This window comes from Solea solea, chromosome 21 (genome assembly GCF_958295425.1).
Source record: "Solea solea chromosome 21, fSolSol10.1, whole genome shotgun sequence".
NCBI lineage: Eukaryota > Metazoa > Chordata > Actinopteri > Pleuronectiformes > Soleidae > Solea > Solea solea.
This window is the reverse complement of record NC_081154.1, coordinates 594,889-618,997: the sequence shown is the minus strand read 5'-3', so window position 1 is coordinate 618,997 and position 24,109 is coordinate 594,889. Positions and strand designations below refer to the sequence as shown.

Sequence of the window (24,109 nt, the reverse complement as noted above, 5' to 3'; positions counted from 1 at the left end):
TTAATAATCACTGAATAAATAACTAATACATAAGTCAAAAATGTATCAAATTATTCCAAGTCCAGACACTCACTCCATATATAACTCTATAACTAACTAGCAAACTAATTAGCTTGCAAACAAACAAACTCGCTAATAAATTGGCAAACTAACTAATAAGCTACTGAGCTAATTCATAAATAAAGTAGCTACTGCAATAATTAGCTAACTAAATAACTAACTAATGAAATAGCTATCCAAGGAGGAAAAATGAGAAGAGAACAAAAAGGCAGCACTTCATCATTATAGATGACAACTGCCAAACAAACTAGCAACAAACTAACACATTTGCTAACTACCCAATTAGCTAGTGGCCTACTTCATAAACTAAGTGTATACTGTAATGTTTAGCAAACAAATACTTAATAACTAACTAATTATCCTGGAGGGAAGAATGACAACAAGAAGGCAGAACTGCAATTTTATGGATGCTATCTGCCACTGAATACAACAACTAACTAGCAAACAAATTAGCTAGTACTCCAACAAGCAAGCTAATTATCTTGCAAAGAAACAAACTAGTTGACATATTGGCTATATGACTAACTACCTAGAGACCTAGTTTATAGGCTAAGTAACTACTGTAATGATTTGCTGAACTAATGAAATGAACTAATTCATTTCAAAACTAATTATTGAGGAGGAAAGAATGAGAACAAGAAATAGTGCAACATTATGGATGCCATCTACAACTAAACACAACCTGCTAACTAACTAACTTTTTAGTTACTAATTAGCTAGTGAACTAATTATGTAGCAGACTAACTAGCAAACAAATTAGCTAGTGCTCTAATAAGCAAACAAGCTGATTATCTTGTAAAAACAAAAAACTAGCTAACAAGATGGCTAACTACATAAATAGCCAGCAACCTAATTCATAAAGTAAGTAAATGCTGTAATATTTAGCTAACTAATTAACTTAATAACTAACTTATTATCCAAGGAATTATCCAACACTGTGGATGCTAATCTGCCACTTAACACGACTTGCTAACTTTCTCACTTTGTTAATGAACTAATTACGTAGCAGGCTAACTAGGTAGCAAATTAACTCATTTGCAAACTAGTCCGTTATTTGAAGATGACGGGCATGAGAGGACATCACAAAGGAAAGAGAAACATCAAAAAACAAACAAAGAAATAAGGTGAAGCACAGAAAATGTATTTTCTGTATTGATTTATTTGTTTGTGTAGTTGTAAGAAGTTATTTTTTTTAAATATTTTCCAATCTAAATGCGTGTGTTTTCTCCAGGAATCCTGTACATTAACCCCGCAGACCTCGGCTGGAGTCCACCAGTGTTCAGCTGGATCGACAAGAGGGACGTCCAGTCAGAGAAGACCAACCTGACGCTGCTGTTTGACAAGTATCTCCCCCCGTGTTTGGACGTCGCCAGGTCCAGGTGAGAATTAAAAAACGCTCACAGTCGAGTCCAGGATGTCGACATATGTCATTCTAGTGTGACGTACATATAAGCAGTGGTGGGTGTACTGTTTTTGCATTGAATAAAAACAGGGTGTGACTCAGAGGATCTGGACGCTCTCCTGCATTGATTCAGCCGCCTCCTCCAACACCTCTGTCACCACTGCTGTTGGAGCAGAAAATAACTAAATAGAAACAGGAAGTAAGAGGAGGACGCTTTTTGTCCTGTGACAAATCTGAGAAATCCACCGCATTTCTAACACTCTGTCTCAAAAGTAAACACAGTTGCTGTATTATTATTTTATTACTGTGAAACATCTGTGAAAAGCATCATTTAACTGGTTCAGCACAGAAGCTCTCGTTCGGACTTAGCTAAATTGTCACCAGAATGAAATTTAGCTGACAAATTATGGTCATCCACGTTTTTTTCTATTTTTTTCTATTTCTTATTCTTTTATGGTGTTTTATCAGAGTGAATGATGCATTATTGCCTTTTTTACTGGCATCTATAAGCCTATTCAACATTTATTAACCTTGATTAACCTGGCCACACAATATAAAGATAAAGGTACAGTTTGAGTTGATTTAAATCTGGTTGTGGTTATGAGGTTCTGGACTAAAAGTTTCCACTCAGAGAAGACTGTATAATGATGAGATTAAGTGGCAAATATATTTATAATATTTAAGAGTTCAACTGTGTTCATTTTCTTATCAATGTCCACTTCAGACAGCGATGGACATAAATCATGTCTTATTTTTGCTGTTTTTCTCACAAACGCTTGCAAAATTCCTCAGTGTTTAATTATTTCCAGGTAAGAAATGTATTTATTCATTTGATATTTCACACATTTGAGCTAACGCATTCAATTTCACACGTAAAACTTGTGTCTTAACAATTCATTATCCCGTTGACGTCAATTGATTTGTATCGAGTGTCACCTGCCAGACTTGTTTATGCGATTAATCATTAAAATCATTTTTTTCCAGTATTACAACTAATGTCAATTATTTTCTCAGCTAAATGAGTAGCGCTGCATAAAATGTCAAGAAAACGTTCTCAAAAGTAATTTTTCATCCTTAAAATAGAAAATGTTCACATTTAAGAGGCAAAAACTCTTGAAAACCTTCAAACAGATTTATTTAATCTATTAAAAATGAAGTTTCTGTGTGAGTCCTGAGCCACAGCCTCAGCTGTAACAGGTGTCGCGATGTTCTTCTTCTTCTTCTCTCGTCAGGTTCAAAAAAATCATCCCCATCCCCGAGCAGAGTCTGGTGCAGACGCTGTGCTACCTGCTCGAGTGTCTCCTGACTCCGGAGAGCACGCCGCCCGACTGTGCCAAGGAACTTTATGAGCTCTATTTCGTCTTTGCTGCGGTCTGGGCCTTTGGGGGAGCCTTGTTCCAGGACCAGGTACTCTGTGTGTGTGTGTGTGTGTGTGTGTGTGTGTGTGTGTGTGTGTGTGTGGCCATGTGAGGCGCTTACTAAGTGGTCACACTCTCTCTCTCTCTCTCGGTTTCTATCCCTCCTCATAACTCCGTCCTGACAGCGAGTCTTTTGCACTTACATTACAGGGTATTTTCTTGGTGTTATTTAAGCCTCGCCGACTCTTATGCAACTTTCTTTTCGTGCCTCTGTTTATGGAAATTATTCCCAGGCAGAAGGAAAAATGTGAGGGTTATTTCTCTCCGTCAAAAAAAAAATGAATTCCCGCTCATCCACACACACACACACACACACACACACACACACACACACACACACACGCTGAATTTAAATGAGAGCCGAGCAGTTGCTAAGCAATCCAGTTAGCGCCTTGGAGTAAGTGTGTTTCGTCTAAGTTATGGGATGAACACTGCTCTCCCTTTGGTACAAATGTACTCCACTTTATTTTCCCATCACAAATGCATTTAAATACTAAGTGGTTTTATTGACTGGAGAGTTGGTAGTGTGGGGGGGGGGAAGAGACAGGTATGAAGAGGAGGCGGAGGAGGAGGAGGAAGGAGAGGAGCTGCCAGTCTGTAGGTGATGAGGCTACTTCAGCGTAGATATAGCTGCCATCTCTCATTTTCTATCCTTCAGCTGCAGTTTATCCATCCCTGTGGTTTGTGTCCACGCCGGTGTAAATCAAACGCACGGATCTATAGCTACTGTACGCAGGAGAGGAAGTCATTTTAGATTATTGACCCTCTCTCCCTCTCTTTCTCTCTTTCTCTCTCTCTCCCTCTCCGTGTGTGTGAGCAGCTGGTGGACTACAGAGTGGAGTTCAGCAAGTGGTGGGTGGCCGAGTTCAAAAGTGTCAAGTTCCCCGCGCAGGGAACCGTCTTCGATTACTACATCGACCCCGAGAGCAAGAAGTTTGAACCCTGGTCCAAGATGGTGCCCAAGTTTGAGATGGACGCGGACGCGCCGCTGCAGGTACGACCCTCAGTGCTCATTATGTGGCACTAAGCTGGCCTGGAAGTGGAAAACCATTATCACAAAACACGAAAACACTATTCCTAAACATATTTCCAGGTTTACCTGGTGAAAGAAACCAGTTAATTGTGGTATTTAAACTTTATTTATTCATTTAAAAATCTCACTTGTTGAGCTAAAACTTTCATACTTTTTCAATTCTTTATCGCGTCAATATCAATTGATTTTCGTTATGTGTCGTCTGCCAGACTTGTTGAGTGATTAATGATTAAAATCAGGGCTGTAGCTAATTTCTTTTTTCAGTTATTAACTAATGTGTCAATTATTCTCTCAGCTAATTGAGTAGCGCTACATTGTGATTTTCCCCGAAACCTCCTGAAAAGTTTAAATTAAAAAAAAGAAAAATTCACATTTTTTAAATTAAAAAAAAAAACAAATTTAAAAAAAAAATCACATTTTTAAATAAGAAAATGAAACATTTTACATTTCTAAATTAGAAAAAGAAAATATTCACATTTTTAAATAAAAAAGAAAATATTCAAATTTTTAAATAAAGAAAATATTCATATTTTTAAATAAAAAAGAAAATATGCATATTTTTAAATAAAAAAGAAAATATTCACATTTAAGAGGCAAAAAATCCACTTCTTTTCAGTTTAAACTCTGTTATTTTTTTTAAACAGTTGGTTATTAACCTAGTGATTGATAAATAGTTGCGTCTTCTAATGAAAATATTCATTATTTACCTTATTATACTAGATACCAAAAAGTAAATTATTTGCATGTCTTTCTCTTGTGTGCGCAGGCTTGTTTGGTTCACACCACAGAGACCATCAGAGTGCGTTACTTCATGGACCGCCTCCTGGAAAACTGCCGGCCAGTCATGTTGGTCGGGAACGCCGGGACGGGGAAGTCCGTCCTGGTCGGGGACAAACTGGGATCGCTGGACGCCGAGAAGTACATGATTAAAAACGTGCCTTTCAACTACTACACCACGTCTGCCATGCTCCAAGGTGACGTTTTTTGCATGTCGCACTGTAGCTTTTACACGACTGCTGCAGGAAATATTAAGCATCACAGGTGAATATCGTGAATGACACTTTTATTTTTTGTATTTCTGATGAAGCCATACTTGAGAAGCCTCTGGAGAAGAAGGCGGGGCGTAACTACGGACCTCCGGGCAGCAGACGGCTCGTCTACTTCATCGACGACATGAACATGCCCGAGGTGGACGCGTACGGCACCGTGCAGCCTCACACGCTCATACGCCAACACATGGACTACAACCACTGGTAAGATGTTACATGAAAAGACATAAAAACATGGATAAAAGTAACAGTTATACAATAAACCACAATAAAATCCACACTCGCTCATGTCGACGACACATTAAAAGAGATATTTGCTGTTAGACACACTTTTTATTACAGGAAACGGAAGTTTGTGTCACTTTCTAAAACCGCTCACTCTCCCGCAACCAAAGAGAAAATGAGCGATTTTGCGTCACCGCACACAGGAGCTGTTGATCCACTGCTACGTTCCTTAAGTATGCTCATGATATTTAATTTTGTGAGTTTGGTGTATGAGAAGCTTTGTTGCTTTGTTTTTGATTTAACAAAATGATACAAACTTTCCAAAACAAGGCAGCAGGAGATCAGCAGCTCCTGTGTCCCCATGAGATAAAATCGCTGATTTTTTTCTATGGGGTTTGGTGCGATTTGGTGCAGTAGAGTAATTGGTTTTCAAACTTCAGTTTCCAGTTAAAAAATGCTCTATTGTGTTAAAAAGAACTGGAAAACATTTTCCTAAGATATCACAGAGTTAAGGAGGTATAGATTTCATCAAGTGATCCTTTTGTTAATTGGTTAAAATCAGTTTTTCTCTCCTGTTTTTCTTTCTTGGCAGACATGTTTTCAGTCTTTGTCTTAAAATGGCTTCTGTACCAGTACCTGATATAAACCCACATCAAAGACTTCAACAATCTGTACATAATGTACTGTACATTTATGAGGACACGATGGACAGTTTCAGACAATTTCTCCATATGTTATTATCAGTACGTTGCAAATATTTAACGAGAGTCAAAAGTGAAACATAGGTGTGGATGTTTCAACAGTTCCCCATTTTAAAAGATTGAACTGCTCGGCTGTGTGACCCACAGTGAGGTCATTGTGAACATGGGTTCCTCTGAGCGTCAGACACAGGCCGAGTGGCTTAGACACGCTCGGCCCGTTCCTGATACATGGGGAGGATTTCAGGTATGAAATTGACAGGAAGGAGGTTGTTACTGAGCCACGCCAGCTTAAGTAGGAGCTGAGGCGCGTGTGTGTGTGTGTGTGTGTGTGTGTGAAGCTGTTAAATAATGATTTTTTTTTCTTCCCTTTCTTCATTTTTCACGTGTGTGTGTGTGTGAACTCTCAGGTACGACCGCAATAAACTGCTTTTGAAGGAGATACACAACGTTCAGTACGTGTCCTGCATGAACCCCACAGCTGGAAGCTTCACCATCAATCCACGACTGCAGGTACACACACACACACACACACAGTACACCATGTTCCTCTTGTAATGCAACACGCTGCAGAGGTAAGATGAGGACTAACTCCCCCTTTTTGTACATCCTGTACAACATCTATACATTTTCCTCCCACTTTTAAAGGGGTAGCTTGTATGAGATACAGAGAAGTAGTGTAGTATACCCACTGCAAATGGGCAAATATTCCTATATAATCACTTAAAAATGCATGAAATGGTGAAGACATTGGTCATTTTCATTAAAAAAAAGTAGTTAAATGCAATTAAATTCATCACAATTGCATTTGAACACTGTTTTTAAATTTACGTCAGTCGTAGGAAAAATTTAAACAGTCGACTCAGCTGCAGGTTTCACATACGTGAACTAAAATTGGTACACATGTGTGTCATGTCAAGACAAACCAAAAAGTCCATTGCACCCATGACCCAAAACCAACAGGTAGGCGAATTTGGCAATTTCACATGTAGTAGTTCAACAAACTCCTCCTACAGCTTTTCTGCAATCAACTTCAAATCTGGACAAGATAACAGTCAAAAGTTGTCAAACGTGTTCCTCAGTGTCACACGGTGTAGACGCTAGGGGGGGGCGACAAATGTGTGGCAAATTTCTGGCGTCTTGGCATAAACCAAGACAAGTCAGCAGATATTGCAATAAAAGCTTGAGACTTTTCAGAATGGTATTTGGCGTGGCAGAGTTTCCAGTCAGAAAATGTTGTTTAACAGTGAAAGGAAGCGATGAACATATTCTGAAGATGTCATAAACTTGGTATGTACCCACTTATGTGACTGTGTTGCTGCTCTTTCCGCGTCCACAGCGCCACTTCTCGGTCTTCGCACTGTCGTTTCCCGGAGCCGACGCCCTCACCACCATCTACACCTCCATCCTGTTGCAGCACCTCAAAGGCGAGGGCTTCGCCGGCGCACTGCAGAAGAGCTGCCCCACCGTGGTGCAGCTTGCGCTGGCGCTGCACCAACGCATCTCCTCCACATTCCTCCCCACAGCCGTCAAGTTCCACTACATCTTCAACCTGCGAGACCTCTCCAACATCTTCCAGGTGATTCACACACATTCAAAAAACTTAACGTCAACCTTCTCAAAAGTTCTGCTTCTATACTTTTTCCCATCTCAAACAAGATTTCTTTTCTTTTTTTTGCCCCCACCCCTCGGGTTCTCTCCTCATTTCTGCGGCTCTACCTCCCGTGTGGAAAGAGCCAGGCTTCTGTCACTAATTTCTCATCTAAATGATTATTGATTTAAAAGCCGAGTCTGAAAGCTGAAAATAAGTCTGAGATAAGTGTGAGAGAAAATAGAATGGATTTGCACTTTCCACGGGTGTTAGCGGTGATTTAATGTATTTAAATGAATATAATGTCGGAGCAAGGAGGCTGTCAGGGGGAGACGCTTCTGGGGCAATATTTCTGTCAGGATCCTCCACGGTTTCACGGAGGGCAGACGCTCTCATTTAACACACTCCACTGTAATAATTAATGCTTTAAGCCACTCGGCTACAGGAACTTCATTTTTCATAATTCCTCAGCTCTGGTTAAAAAACTGTCTGCTGCTGCACATGTGATGAAATATTGTTTCCAATGCACTTGTTTAAAAAGCTGCACGAGTCAATATTTTTGCGTCTTAATGACTGTTAAAGTGTCTGAGGTCAGCTGATTCTGCCATTTTTTTTTTTTTACGCCTTGGAACTGACTTGTACTACTGACTTGAACTGTTGCCTTTTTGAACACTTTATTTTGAGTTTTTCATGATCGGATTTATTGTAACTGAAGGAGTTACTATTATTATTATTATTATTGCGTCAAAGAGATAGCACATTTTAGGGCCTGAACACAAGTAAAAATTGGTGAATTGATAAAGCTAAATATTTGCTCCACCCAATTTAAACAACTTTTAACGGTCGTGTACTTCATGTACGTGAACTAAAATTGGTACACATGCAAATCATGTCAAGACAAACAAAAAGGTCCATGGAGCCCATGACCCACATGACCCAAAACCAACAGGAAGGTGGCCATTTTGTATTGAACTGCCATTTTGTGGCAATTTAATGAAATACCTAAAAACACAATGTTGATAATAATGTGGTGAACATCTTGAGGATTTTGCAAAACTATGTTTTTACCTTAACAATGGTAACATAACCTGCTGTTCACCAGGAAATTTGTCCTGTCAGCTAATACTGTCTTTCTGTTTTTTTTGTCTCTTTCTCTGCATCTCTCCTGTCTTTCTCTATGTCTTTTGCTGTCTTTTGTGTGTCTTTCACTGTCTTTCTCCATGTTCTTCTTTGTGTCTTTTTTGTGTCTTTGTGACTGTCTCAGTTTCTCTGTGTCTTTCCTTGTCTTTCTCTATACTTTTCACTGTATTTTCCTTTGTGCCTCATGATTTCTCATCATAGTCGGACGTTTGCCATTTGCGAACATAAATGACGTTTGTGTTTTTTGAACGGAGAAGAAGAATCTAATTAGAAGAGACCACGGGAGGTGCATTTATGACCCATTCAGTTCATATGAACTGACATACTTATTTTTGTTATCATGCCTCTTAAGGAAGATTTGATAAAAACAAATGACATTGACGTTCGTGGTTTTGACGTCTTCCGTAAAGTTGCACTCAATCATTCGCTCACAAACGCATTGGAAAAGCTGTGTGAATATTAACTCATCACTGTGTTGTGTGCTGGTGATTATAATGGTGTTTTCCCAACAGTTTCCACTTTGTCTTAACTGAATAAATTCCTCTGACTTGTGGATTTCAGCCGTTATAATGAGCTGCTCGGCACCAGGTTTAAGCCTCCTGCACTTTTAGATTAAGCATAATTAGCATCCCAAAGCACAGAGCCCTGCATGACCCTGAGACTTACCTTTCAGAACTTTGATCGCACATACAGTAACGCTGCCTTCAAGCAGCCGCACCATCAAAAGTCTTTGTCTTATTTTTTTTAAAAAAGGGCCAGCGTGGCACAACTGGACGTCCAGTAACTACAGAGAGGAAATGCGGTGACAGCTTTCGCTGCGTTTCCTCTGGAGAGATTGTGAAGAAAGACAAAATGGGGACGTCTGGAGCCCGTTTGAAGTTCCTAACTCCCAACACCTCGCAGCTCCACAGCTTTGTCTCTGAGCTTTTGTACCTTCATGAGTCAAAAAAACAAAGTATAAAGTATAAGAAGGTACAAAACACTCCCTGTAATTTTGGAGTGCGGGGCCTAAATAGTCAGTCGCTCAGTGCTTTTGTGGCTTGTGACGTCTCAGATGTTTCGCCTCAGCCGAAAATAATTGAGGGGACTTTTTTTGATCCACGTTTGGGTTTCGGGAGACGCAGCCAAAGGTCTTGTTATGATCATCTCCTAATGAGGCAGAATGACGAGCGCAGAGAGCTGTGTTTTTAAAAAGACCTGACAAGATAAAGTGGTCCGGGCGACGCTCAAGGTTGCATCTTTATGAGGTTATTTATGCTATTTGCTGACAAAATGCTCAGGTTAAGGGTTATTTTGGTTGAATACTAAGTGAGATTTACAGCTAACTCTCTCTAAACTTTTCCACTGTGTCTTATCTTTCACTTTCTTACAGTCTTTCTGCTTCATACTCAGTCTCCAAGCGTCAAGACGCGACGTCCTGTGGGCGTTAAATTAGACATACTCTCTCTCCATATATATGTATATACAGTGTGTATGTATATATATATATATATATATATATATATATATATATATATATATATATATATATATATATATATACACATATACATATACTGTGTATATGTATATGTATGTATGTGTACACAAGTACAGCAGCCAGATTTTACTATTGGGGTTAAACAAACAGTCTCATATAAGAGGGTTGTCAAAGAGCACTGTTTGCCGGCGCTTGCTCGCTGCCATGACCAGTGGGTGAATGTGTGGGCCTGTCTTTCCCACGTCAGCCTAAATGAGCTCCTTGAGGTTGAGTGGACGGGAGGAGAAAACAGGACGGAGTGAAAGAGAAGGGCAGAGATGAGGCCTCTGAAAATGAGCTGCACTGACTGAACAATATGTCCGTACAATAATAGTCAGCTGGGTAGTTGGAGCGGGTGGTGGTGGGTGGATTTTGTCTGGGAGTCACAGCAGATGTCAAGCTACACAGGAGAGCTTCTTCCACTACAAGGCGGTCTGACAGGCGGACAGACGGACAGATACATGCCGACACACAGCTCTTTAATCCTTTTCACCTGAGCGGAACAAAGCAGCGAAAGATCAGGGGCGGAGCTGAAGTCGGCAAAGTTCTCTCCTCTTAGTTTCTTAGTGCTTTGTTGTTGATTTCAGATCTTCTAGGCGAGCCAACGCCAGAACGGATCTTAATCTCATTTGAGATGCAATGGGTGCTAGCACTATGACATCAGTTGTACTCTATCTCTTGAGAAACCACCGTCTTGTATGGTTTGACAACACCATCTGTAGCCTCATACGAGTTTCACCTTCTCTGCAGACAGTTCCACGACAGAGAGTGCACCAATGCTTTGGTTGATGGTGAAAAGAAATGCCCTTCTGTTCAAAATACGGCGACTTGCGCCCAGTGCTCCCACAGCACCTCCCACTTCTAGGAGTGATGGCTATCTAGTAATGGCTTCAAACGCTTAGTGGAGCAAGTCGCTTATAATGGAAGCAAAATCCAAATCAAAGGACAGCTGCTTTTTGGTGGCCACCATAACTTTTCAGGAGAAGATTATAAACAGCCTAAACTGTCTTTAAATGCCCTAGATCCACATGTTTCTTCTCTGGACTAGACATTTTTGAAATGGGTACTCAGACTGTTTGAGTTCAGGTAAAGTTGGAATTTCTGACCTGTCGTATTTGAGTAACTGTGTGTGGCATTAGGTGGAGCAACAGACCAAAACACTAAACTAAAAACATGGGCTGAAAATGAACATTTCTAATATTATCAGTGAAGCCAGTACTTAGATTCAACATTTTCTTGATCTCTGAGGACACAACCAAAATAATGTACTAATTTTCTTTATCTTCACGCTAACAAAAGAAGATGCTCATCGTTTGAAAGCCCAGAATCAACAGAAAACACAAGTGTTTTTCTTTCTATTTCTATTCCAACACTCTCTGAACCAAACACGTCACAAGGTGTTGCACATAAATCATGTTTCTGCTCATTTATCATCACCTCAACTCATTTCAGTTTTTACTCTACAAACTCACAATAACTTGTATTTAAATGTCAATCTTTTTACTTGTACCTTTACACAAGAGTGGCTTTTCCAGTGTTTGCTTGATTGATATGACGAATGGCAGAGTGTGACTCTTGTGTAGAGTTGCCATATGGTGTTTTGTTTTCCTCAAGCAGCTTTTTTTTGACAAAAAAGAATAAAAGAACGTTGTCGTGATTGACACCATTAAATGATGAAACGGAGCAGAAAAAGAGATCTACTACAAGTCAGAGAATTGGTTTGTTCACGTGCGCATACTCGTGGAAGACATCTTGACTTTAGTTGACGTCTAGGAGCGGCGATAATTCTCAGGCTCAGTCTGAATCTTTCGACACACACACAGCACACACTCCATCGGCACCATTACACAGTGGATTTAGCAGCCAATTGTCACATTCAGTGGGCTCAGATATGAAGGCATATCAGATTTAGCTGGCTTTACCCCCCGGAGATGTTTCTGTTGATTAGAATATGTTCTGGGGGCTGGGAACGCTCAACATCTGCCTGCCTCAGCCTCCTGTGTGATGGAGCGTAGAGGGGAACAAACAGTTCCAGGGCGCCTGTCCGTCCTCCGCCTCATCCTATACGGGGCCTGTTTTGTTCTGCGTGCTGCTCTGTTCTCATTTGTTGGCATGAAAAGGCGACGTGGTAAAGCCGACATGTTAGGCAAACGTCCTCTGGAGACACGTTAATCTTCAGTCGGTCTCTTCTGCCCATAATAATCCATGATTTAGTAAACAGCCACAATAATTTGAATTTGATGCAAAAGGCCCAGATAGCACCTGTGAGCTAAGCTAGCATGAAGATAAATGTGAACCCCAACAGTGATTAATTAACTGAGACAATTAACTGAGGCACTTGTAATTAATATAACACATAATGGTAAATGAAAGGAACCATTCTTTTTTGATGAAAACAAGTTAACGAACATACTAAAGTTAGCTAGTTAGGTTAGCCAAACTATAAAAAAAAATGGATGTAAACTAAACCCTTGCTTTGTTAATGAAACACAAAAGTTAAAATAAGACGTTAGTCAAACTACTGCTCGCAAGGTAAGCTAGCATGATAATGAGTTTTAAGTAGTTTAAGTTCAGTCAAATGTTTTAATCAATCAAAAACAGTGCATTCACACGGGACGCAGAGTGATATTTTATTTTTTAATCGGGTTATTTGCATGGTCATCTGAGCGTTTGTGTTTACTTGCGCAAGTGCTGCCGCGAGTGAATATTAAGTGGTGACTGCTAGCATGAGGCTAATGCTAGTGCTAACCAACAGCCAGCAACCCATTCATTTACGTATTCTTGTTTTTATTGTCTGTTAGTTTTTATTAAAATGCACCCTAAGTTGTAGCAACCGCTCATTTTGTTGTATGGGTTTTTGTACAATGACAATAAAGGCTATCTTAGCTTAGCTTAGCTTAGCAGTGTAACTCACAGTTGGAATCAAGTGAAACACACATATTTTCAGAAGTTACCAGGCAGTAAAAAATAATGGATCTTGTACCTATTTGCCTTTTTTTTTTACATTTCTAGATATAGATATTTTTCTTTTGCTTTGACTCAAACTCAAGCTCACAATCCATGTGGTAGCTGGTCTTAGTTTTGGAGGATTACCTAAACTGTTAGCAGAGAACATGAATTAGGGGAAATTTACTCTCAGAAACCAATATATTATAGGAATGGGAAGTGCTCTTCTCTGCTCTGCTCTATTTGGCCACTGAAATAAAGTCAGAAATGATGCAGCAATAAAAACAGATATGTCAGACAGAACCTTGGATTTCTCTGTAATTAATTTCCTTCCGTCCAAAACCAGCCTCACAGAACTTATCGCCACATGCAGCAACACTTCTGAGAGTGCGAGATGAAAAGAAAAGCTCTGCCGTTTCTGTCCCCAGCTCCTCCGACACACCTACTAACAGCTTGCCCACTCAATATCCATTGATTTACACCAAGTGACTGTGCTGTATTTTCCACATCCTCGCTGTAGTGAAAATGGCCTAAATCAGTGTCTGGAATGAAACTTTCTCTCTCTCTGTCTCTCTCTCTCTCTACCTCTACTCAGGGCATCCTCTTCTGTACCAGCGAGTGTCTGGAAGCCCCCACGGACCTGCTGAAAATCTACCTGCACGAGTGCAACCGCGTCTACAGAGACAAGCTGGTGGAGGAGCAGGACTTCCAGGTCTTTGATAAGCTGCAGGCAGACACGGTGAAAAAGTTCTACGAGGTGAGAGTTTTTAGAGGGAAGACAAGGGAGGGAGGGAGGGAAGGAAGGAAGGAAAGGAAAGGAAAGGGAAGAGAAGAGGAGGCGGAGGAAATCATTAGGCTGGCTGCTCTGTGTCTGGACCTGGACATCAGTGGTCAACACAGTGAGGAGAGAAGAGGCGAGAACGGAGTGTTTTTGGGTGGGTGTGTGTGTGTGAGATGGGATGGAGGGCCAGTGGAGGGTTAGAGAGAATATTAATCAGTGTGGTGTTGGGGTCTGGCTGTCAGGGTCTGCGCTGTCAGCCCAGCAAATTGGAAAACATTTTAATGGTTTTTCTGTTCACTGCTCCCCTCACTACCCCGACACTAGTCATGCCACAATGAAGAAGCTGACACGCGTATGTACACACACACACACACACACACACACAGAGGGGAAAAGAATGAGAAGGAGAGAGAGAATACACCCCCACTGCTCTACAACAGTCATTCCCCAGGTTGGCAACCTCATTTCTGTCATAATAATAATCCATGATTTAGGAACGATGTCCTGCAAAAGAAAATCAGACAGTCTGTGTCTGTTTTTATTTAACCTTTTTTTTCAAAAAACAACTAAAACATTGAGGAAAAACATTTTCTTTTTCCAAGGGTGACTCGGCCAAGAGGTCAGCAGCACACGTCATTATAAATATGTACTGTACATACATGTATATATATATATATGTATATATAGACACTTTGCCATATAACACGGTTTAATGTTTGCATGACATTTAAAGTGCAGGAGAGTTCAACCCTCTATAAAGTAATGGAAAACGACGTGATGTTACTAAAATGTGACGTACACAGACTGCCGGTCACTGATTGGTCAGAAAGTGTTGTCACTGGAAGAGTCATGAGCACGACGTCTAATTGAACAATGTCCAACTTTAGATCAAAGTTAAAAAGACTTAAAAATCCCTGTAAAAAGATTTGTTAATCTCTAACATTGAGCAAAGCAAATGTCTGGTGTGTTTAGAGACAGCACAGCTGAAAGCCGGCGCTCGATCGTGAGCCTGAATCATGACCACGTTCAGTGGTATTTCAGTTCAGTGACTGTGTCAGACGGAGTCTGTGCTCCGGTCATGCAGGGAGTACTGAACCATTCTGTGAACAAATCTTTTTAACCCTGGATTCATTTTGATTTTATGGCTGTAGAATTGTCAATGAGTGCATTCTTCTGCCCTTTTTTTCCAAGATAACTTTCACTTTTTCTGTATCTGGCAGTAATTCAACTGTTTAGGAATTATGATTCTCAGAAGCTGACGTCACAAACGCGTGATGCCCCGGTGAATCTGGTCTGTGATTGAAGTCCTGAGGTTCTACAATAATGACAAGTGTTTGTAAATCCATCCGTCTTCTACCACTTTATCTGCTGTGCCAATGTCAGCTGACATTGACACCCTGGACAGATCGCCCGGTCCATAGTTTTTGAATTTTCTATATATATATATATATACGGCAGGATGGTCACAGTAGGGTTAACGCACCTTTTCAAGGATTCTTAAGTCTTTGTAACTGATCTACAGTTGGACATTGTTGGCTTTGTGTCAGACGTCCCTCGTGACTCTTCAGTGACGACACTCTCTGACCAATCAGTGGCCGGCACATTTTAGTATCGGCTCAGCTCGCTTGGAACCTCGACAGAGCAGGAACTATCACTGATGGAAAAGCACAAAAAAACGAGTAGAGCTGAGGCGAGTCGTGCTCGAACTGTAAAAGGGAAGCGCGCCATAAGTTAGGTCTCATTTCTAAGTGTTTTCAAAGTTTTTATGTGTAAAACAAAGTTTTTGATTCATATTTAAAACATGTATCTCTCACAGAAATGGCTCCTTTATCTCTTCAGTATAATACTGGGATTCACAGAAGGTGCAGTAATAAAAAAAAAGAAAACGTTCCCATGTGCCACAGAGCAGCAATGTTTTCTAATTGTGAGTTTGTGATAAAAAGAGAAATCACTCGTGGGTTACAGTGAAGGCATAGACCGCAGTGGAACACGCACTTGCATGTGAAATGATGTGCAGAAACATTCCTTATTTATCGCCACACACACTGCACCTTTACACCGGTGGAGGTTTACAGCAGGAATCTTAAGAGACTCACAAATAAAAAACATCTATACAGAGTCCAACAGTTGTGCCGGGCTGGAAAAATGAAGCAGGTCAGTGCTGTGCAGCTGTGATGTTCAGCTGTGTGCCTGTCCACACTCCTTAAGCTTAATGCTAATGTTGTTTGTGTGTGTGTCCGTGCCTGAGGACGTGGACGAGACTCTGGAGCAGACCAGGGACATGAACGTGTACTGCCACTTCGCCCGTGGCATCGGGGAGTCCAGGTACATGTCGGCAGAGTCCTGGAGCAGCCTGAACTCAACCCTGCTGGAGGCGCTGGACGGCTACAACGAGGTCAACGCCACGCTCAGCCTGGTGCTGTTTGAGGACGCCATGGCCCACATGTGAGTGGCTCCAAAAAGAACGATTTTGGTGATATGTCGTCGTCCTTCCTCGTAGCAATACGATAATCGATGATACGCCACGGCAAATATCAAATAAAGTAAACAGTCTCTGCCAGGTTCACTGGCCGGCCGGCGCTGCTTCATGTGTCCTCACATTTTAATTTCAGTTTTTCAATGTCGTGAATCCACACTTTATTTGACTGAAAACATACGTTATATGACGTAGATTCTCTCCCTCTCTGCAGTCGTTTACTCAGTTTTAGAAAAGTACAATTAATGAGAAACAACAATAACGAAAAGTAAGGTTTTCTCTCACGAGTCTGAGGACGGGGTTGAAAGTGACACTGAAAGTAAGTGTTCACACTAGTTTTCATTCATGTAAACGGAGTCATGACATTTCAAATGTTGCCTCTTTGCCCGTCCAATTACAATGAAGCCAGCTGCAAACTACCAGCTGCAAACTCGCTGGTCATTCCTCCGGCTTTATTCGTGCTTTAGTGATTACAAAATCCTGAATTTACAACATCCAGGTGCTGCTCCGTTGCTCGGTAGCTAAGTCCATAGTTTTTTAAATTTTCTAGATATCACATTAACGGTCTATAGGATTTATGGTAATGAGAAGTTACGTGTGCACTATAGTCGAGCTATTTCACAAAATGATTGAAAATTAAATATGCATCATGTTTGTGAGCAGATTGTAAAAATGCCCGGTGTTCTGAAACTCAGCGATGAGTTCACTGTGAGAGAGTGAGAGGCAGAAACTACCTGTGTCTGTTTGTCTTCAGCTATTTGGATTATGACTCAGATTTATCTTCATCTGCCTCCCTCTCGACTGTCTGTCTGCACCTCTAACCACGTAGCTGCCGTATAAACCGGATCCTGGAGTCCCCGCGGGGGAACGCGCTGCTGGTGGGAGTGGGCGGCAGCGGCAAGCAGAGTCTGACCCGTCTGGCTGCCTTCATCGCCAACCTGGAGGTTTTCCAGATCACCTTGAGGAAAGGTTACAGCATCGCTGACCTGAAGGTTTGAGGAGGAATCACAGCAGCAGCCGCACCTCACTCTGCACCAAAAACAACCACCAGTCTCATTAACTCACAGTACAAGAATTACCTCACTATTAAATTACCATTTTTACATTGTTTACACATTATTTTTAGTTGATTTAACTGCTAAAATGGGGACCACTTAAATAGAGACAGACAGTCAAGGTGAACCACTTGGACGTGCGTGTGTGTGTGTGTGTGTGCGAGTGTGCGAGAGAGAGAGAAGTTCCCGAATAATCATCCAGCAAAACCTGTTTTTTTTCTCAGTGTTTTTGGCTAAAACAAACAGTGTCAGATTATAATATTCACATGTTTAAGGAAGGTGCCATAGTTACATGGGATTCGTTTTAACAAATTGACCCCATGTTATTTTCATTATTTAGTCAAATTTGAATCAAAGTAGTTTTGGGTTTCCGTGCACCAAACTCCATAGAGAAAATCCCAGATTTAACATCGCATCACACAGGAGTTTAATAATCCACTGCTGCCTCCATAGGTGAGTTCAGATGTGTTGTTTTGTGACTTCGGCTTGTGAAATGTTCACTTATATTTACCTCAGTGACACAAACTTACAAAACGAGGCAGCTGCTGTGTCCCTGTGAGCTTATACCGCTGATTTTCTCTCTGGACTTTGTCACTTGAAGTCTAAGAAAGTGTCACACACACTTCTGTCCACTGAGGTTTAAACGTAAACATGGTTGTAAACACAGTAGTGGGGAAATCCTCAGTGATTCAAGTATATGAGACATGAATCACTGCAAAAAATAACAAATCTTCTTGCCGCCTGATCTCATTAATGTGTGTTGCTCTCTCTCTCTCTCTCTCAGACTGACCTGGCATCGCTCTACATCAAAGCTGGCGTGAAGAATATTGGCACTGTGTTCCTGATGACTGATGGCCAAGTGGCAGACGAGAAGTTCCTCGTTCTGGTCAACGATCTGCTGGCGTCGGGTAACAGCCGGCCCCGCTAATTACAGCGTGTCGTGTTTGTGCAACATGGAAAAACGCTTGCACCGGCAACGGCCCGGTCAGGCCGCGACAAATCACTCATCAACATCAACTCCATCCGACACATTAGCGGTGAAGGATTACAAAGCAGGGCCGCGATTCATTTGTCGACTTCTACGACACGTTTAATGGGCACAGCTGAAATATGACGGCAGCTTTAATTCCCGGATTGAGTTGAGAAGGAGGCGGCGATCACACACAGATGTGTCACCACAAAAACATCCTCCTCCCGTGTAACAGCCTGTTATTCATGTGCATCCCAAAGAACTACAGAGACAGAGTCTGACAGTCACAAAAAAAGAAATACAAACAGTGTTAAATTAAAATATTCACTTTTCCAGTAAAGGACGAGGTGCCGTAGTTATATGGGATTCATTTTTTAACAAATTGACCCCATGATATTTTCATTACTTGGTAAAAAACCTTGGTTGTGCTGCTTCAACCACTTAATCTACTGCACCAAACTCCATTTGGTCCACGGAGCCAATCAAATCCAGCAGGGGGCAGTCTTTAAAATCAAAATCCACTTTCATCATCAAAAAAAGTAAAACAAAAGCAAGACCTTGACATCTGTTTTAATCCTTTTTGTTTATGTAATGTCCTGGCTGACCTGTCCTTTTCCCCCCGAGGTGCTTTTTAAAGGTTTGCACATTCGGTCGTCTCCTTAGCAACCAGTCTGTGGTCAGTGTGTCATGTCAATGACACGATCAAGAGAGCAACAGGGGGTGGACACTCGTCCGACAGCTGAGGGATGAAACGTCTACACAGCAGCGGCGACGACGACTGCCACTCGCACTGCGAGACAAAATACGACCGCGTCTGTGAGACACGAGAGGAGAGTGTTGAGTGTCGACATATTCATCAGGCAGAAACACAACCGTTTTTATGCCTAACGTGTTTTAAAAGTGTCATAGGACGGAGTATAAATCAGGCAAACACGTCGCTTAATGACGAGAAGACATTTTCTGTGTACAAACAAACTTACACTTACACACTTGGTGTGAACACAAAGCTGATTTTCTCTTAGATTTGGAGTTTATTTTCTGGCCTAATCTACCACTGACTGCCTTGAAAACACATTACATCACAGTTTAGTAATAACAGGGTAATAGGGAGGTTTAAAATGAATAATGATGTTATTACATTGACATAAAAACCTTTAGGTTCAACATAAAACTGTTTGCATTGTGCTAGTTTTTGTCTAATAACCGAGGCTAAGGGTTGAAAAATGTTCAAACCTGTTTTAACACATTTATATGTACTAACAAGATGCATTCAAAGACCCTGGTAAAGTTCTAACTCTACTCATTGTTATTACTAAGCAATTATCTTAATATATAACCATATTTTGTCCATTTATCACCATGTTATTACCATGTTATGACTGCCTCACTGGTACCTTTTTTTTAGGCCAATGTTTAGCAACAAAGCACCTGGAAAAATCGTGTTTTACCGTGGTTTCCAGCCTTTTTTCCTTCTAATCTCCCACTCAAAAGTCATTAATTACAAACTTTTATTTGCAAAAAAATAAACCGCAATTGATCCTGAAGAATAATGACAAAAACAGAACAAAAACGTAGCATAAAATCTGTCACACTTCCTGCGATACAGTGAAAGGGGGAGGAGTCTTGAACAGCTGGTGTTTGACCAGAGAGGGCAGTAAATACAGCATTTTTTTTTATCACAACAAATAACATTAAGTAGCTGCAAATAAACACTGGTTTATACCTGGAAAAAAATGTGGTTTAGAGGTTAACTTACAGTTAAATATGCACAAATATTGTTTTAATAACCTCAAAATCTCAGTGGAAACATCCTGGTGCCCCCTCAGGGAGGTCTTGGACCCTAGGTTGGGAACCATGGCTGTATTATACTACACTGAAGTGCAGTAATGTCTCCAAAAATTCAGACTACAGCCATATGTGTATATGCTTGACACTCATCTTTGCTCCTGCGAGGCTGTGTCCTCATAATATTTGCATAAATCCTCTGTGTGAACCCGTTAGCCTGCGCCCAACACTGATACCACACTCTGAGAAGAAGAAGACAATAAGAAAGTTTCCAAGTCTCTCACACAGCACAAGCACAAGTTCAGGAAAAAAAGAAGGCTGAATGCCCCTCATGCGGATTGTGGTGTTCATTAATTCCAGGCGAGATTCCCGACCTGTTCCCAGACGACGAGGTGGAGAGCATCATCGGCGGCGTGAGGCCAGAGGTCCGCGCCTCGGGAATGATGGACACCAGGGAGAACTGCTGGAAGTTCTTCATTGACCGTGTTCGCCGGCAACTCAAGGTGAACCACTCGGACGTGTGTGTGTGTGTGAAGTTCCCGACTAATCATCCAGCAAAACTTGTTTTTTTTGTCATTAATCTTCCTCTTGTGTTTGATCTCCATCCTCTTTCTTAATAAAACAATAACATGCTACTTCACACCGTCTCGGATAAACATCTGAGTTTGTCCTTTTTCAGACATTTTCCGACGAACTCGAACGCGTCGCCAACACAGCTGCTTAGTCGTAGATAATTTCACCTTCATGCGGACACTTTGTTCCCCCCCTGGAGTGGTAGAGGGATTCCAGGAGGGTGGCTTATCCAGTCATTATTACAGCGTTACACACTCCTCCTCCACCAACACACACCACCTGCCTGGCTCCCAGCACCTCCCCGGGTTAGAGAGTGATTAAACGAGGGAGGCAGTCCCAGGGGCACGGGCGGATTTGTTTAGTTCTCCGTCTCATAACTGTCTGAGTGGAAAGTGCTGATCTCCAGAGGAAAAAAAAAGTGCTGTCACTCTCTTTTAAGTTTGCAGAGAGTTTTGTCCCTGCATGTGTTAGAGATGGAGATTTAATACACAAAAATGTTACTCCAATATTTAAAGAAAATATATAAGAAAATATTTAACAGCTAAGGGCAGCTAACAAGATGCATTCAAAGACCCTGGTAAAGTTCTATCACTACAGAGTTTTAAGCGAACGAGATGCATTCAAAGACCCTGGTAAAGTTCTATCACTACAGAGTTTTGAGCGAACGAGATGCATTCAAAGACCCTGGTGAACTTATATCACCACAGAGTTTTGAGCGAACGAGATGCATTCAAAGACCCTGGTAAACTTCTATTGTGAAAGAGTGTTGCGCTAATAGCAGCTAACGAGATGCATTCAAAGACCCTAGTAAAGTTCTATCACAACTGAGTAGTGTTAAGCTAATAGCAGCTAAAAAGATGTGTTCAAAGACCCTGGTAAAGTTCTATCGCTACAGAGTGTTGAGCTAACGAGATGCATTCAAGGACCCTGGAGTTGTCGATCTGTTGATCAGGTTCCTATAGATGTGTGGGCAGAGCTAGCCTTGGGCGAACCCATTTGAATTTGCCAGCAATGTGGTTTTGCTTCCGCCATGGATGCCATTTTGTCCAACTACAGAATCTCCGAGCTACCATAGAAACATGCACAAGATGGCTGCTGTCGTAAAACAAGACCCTTGCCTAAAGTGCATATAAAAGTCTTAATCTAAGGCTACAGAACAAACAAAAAACTTTTCAACTTTGTCTTTAATTACTTATAAAACCAGTTGTATAAAAAGTGAAATAACAAGTTTTTTCCCCCGTCATTAGCAGTGTCTTTTTGTCTTTGGTTTTTCCTCCTGTGTGTGTGTGTGTGTGTGTGTTGTTTTCTGTCGAGCATCTGGCTGAGCTTCTCAGCGAGCCAGCTGTTCGTCTCCAACAGCGAAAATCAGTCTGAAACAGTCCCACAACTCACAACACGCACACTTTTTAATCCACATACTTGCCGGGAGCTTTGTTTGCTTAATGATGTCGTAGCTGCAAATTATTAATCCATCATTTTCCTGCTCCTCTCCCTTGAAACAGGCACTTGCAATTATTATATATTATATACATTCTACTTTCACCTACATCTGACCTAACTATTGATATCAAACACTAATTAATTTTAAGATTTTAACTCTTTAAATGCCAGCTTTTTGTCATGATGCCACAGAAAATTTAAATGTTTTCAGTAAACTACATGCAAAGTAAAAATACATGTGTTGAATTATTACAGCCTGGGATAATGTCAGTGATTAGAAGCAACACTTGTCATAGTGCCATCTAGTAGAAATGGCATGTTTTTTACTCCATATGCCAAAAATGACAGAAAAAGATCACTTCCTAGGCAAAAGCCCAGATTGACACACACATATAATAAAATGCATGCATTATGCTTTAATGAAATTGCAGTTTGAATGGGTTTCAATGGGAAATTGTTGGCGCTTAATTTGCAGAGTGTAACTTTTGTTTGTACACAGTTTATAATACAAATACATATACAAATACACAATCTTTTCAATTGATTTTCATTCATGGGTTTGTCGTCGCCTGTGACAAAAAAAGAGATAAATTCTGCTTTATCACAGTGTGTGTGTGTGTGTGCGTGCGCGCCTGTGTGCGTGTGTGTGTTTTTAGGTGGCTCTGTGTTTCTCTCCGGTCGGTAGTAAACTGAGGGTCCGCAGCAGGAAGTTCCCCGCGGTGGTCAACTGCACCGCCATTGACTGGTTCCACGAGTGGCCACAGGAGGCACTGGAGTCGGTCAGCTACAGGTTCCTCCAGGAGGTGGAGAATATAGAAGTAAGAGGCTCTCAAGACATTAAAGGAAACGGTTAAGGGGGTTTTGAACATGCGCTTGTATGACTCAGCTCATAAAATATACACCATCTTTAGTCTAAGATATCTTTATTTTGGTATTAAACAGCCTTTTCTGACTCCTTATGAACCACTTACTCTACTGCACCAAACTCCATAGAGAAAATCACCGATTTTACAAACCCTCTCCCAACAGCACACAGGAGTTGTTGATCCACTGCTGCCTCCATCACTAAGTTCAACTGTTGTTGTTTGGTGAATTCTGTGTTTGAAATCCTTCATTTAGATTCACCGCACAGTGACACAAACTCACCACACGAGGCAACAGTAGAGCAGCAAGCTCCTGTGTCACAGTAAGCTAAAACATTGATTTTCTTAATGGAATTTAATGCGTGAGCGTGAGTGGTGAACAAACTTCAGTTTCCAAGAAGCAAGATGAAGCAAAAAAACATATTTAAGATATTTTAGAAGTAATCTGGTGTAGATTTAAGTGTCTAAAATCTGTTTTTCTTTGGTAGCCATTATGCAGGTGTTAGTACCACATACTACCACACTTTAAAAAAGCAGAATTTTCACGCTCTGGAAAGATGTCAGACACCGTAACAGAGTGAATGTAAAAAATGTAATCACCTAAAAATGAACTCCAGAGCCTGAGGAAAGAGGGTCCCCCCCCACCGTGAATCTGCAGAGTCATCTGCGCCGAATGTGACATGACCTTCTCCCCCCGCATTTGTTCTTGCAGCCCGAGGTGAAGCAGTCGGTGAGCAAATTCATGGCGTACGTGCACACAAGCGTCAATCACACTTCCAGGGAGTATCTGGCCAACGAGCGGCGCTACAACTACACCACGCCCAAGTCCTTCCTCGAGCAGATCAAGCTCTACGGCAGCCTGCTGAGTCAGAAGAGCAAAGACCTCACCAACAAAAGTGAGCGGCTGGAGAACGGCCTGCAGAAGCTCAACAGCACCTCGACTCAGGTGAGACTTCACGTTTTCATCTCTTGTCCAGAAGTTATTTAGAAGTAGAACAATGTAGATCTTCCTCCAGCACCTTCTTCTCCAGATGTTCTCCACAACCTTGACAGCACAAACAGCAGTAGTTCTCTTTTACCTGTGA

General features: G+C 41.3%; 1 protein-coding gene across 1 annotated transcript in view; it reads left to right on the top strand.

Annotated features, from left to right (window-relative positions):
- The window catches only part of dnah9 (dynein, axonemal, heavy chain 9), a 134,494-nt gene that overhangs the window by 53,850 nt on the left and 56,535 nt on the right, over window positions 1-24,109 (top strand). The window contains exons 43-56 of the mRNA XM_058621034.1: window positions 1,292-1,439; window positions 2,695-2,869; window positions 3,701-3,874; window positions 4,680-4,887; window positions 5,001-5,166; window positions 6,296-6,398; window positions 7,225-7,464; window positions 13,677-13,838; window positions 16,111-16,307; window positions 17,168-17,330; window positions 18,178-18,301; window positions 20,509-20,651; window positions 22,818-22,979; window positions 23,737-23,970. Coding sequence (XP_058477017.1) covers window positions 1,292-1,439; window positions 2,695-2,869; window positions 3,701-3,874; window positions 4,680-4,887; window positions 5,001-5,166; window positions 6,296-6,398; window positions 7,225-7,464; window positions 13,677-13,838; window positions 16,111-16,307; window positions 17,168-17,330; window positions 18,178-18,301; window positions 20,509-20,651; window positions 22,818-22,979; window positions 23,737-23,970 — 2,399 coding nt within the window. The remainder of the gene's footprint in view (window positions 1-1,291; window positions 1,440-2,694; window positions 2,870-3,700; window positions 3,875-4,679; window positions 4,888-5,000; window positions 5,167-6,295; window positions 6,399-7,224; window positions 7,465-13,676; window positions 13,839-16,110; window positions 16,308-17,167; window positions 17,331-18,177; window positions 18,302-20,508; window positions 20,652-22,817; window positions 22,980-23,736; window positions 23,971-24,109) is intronic.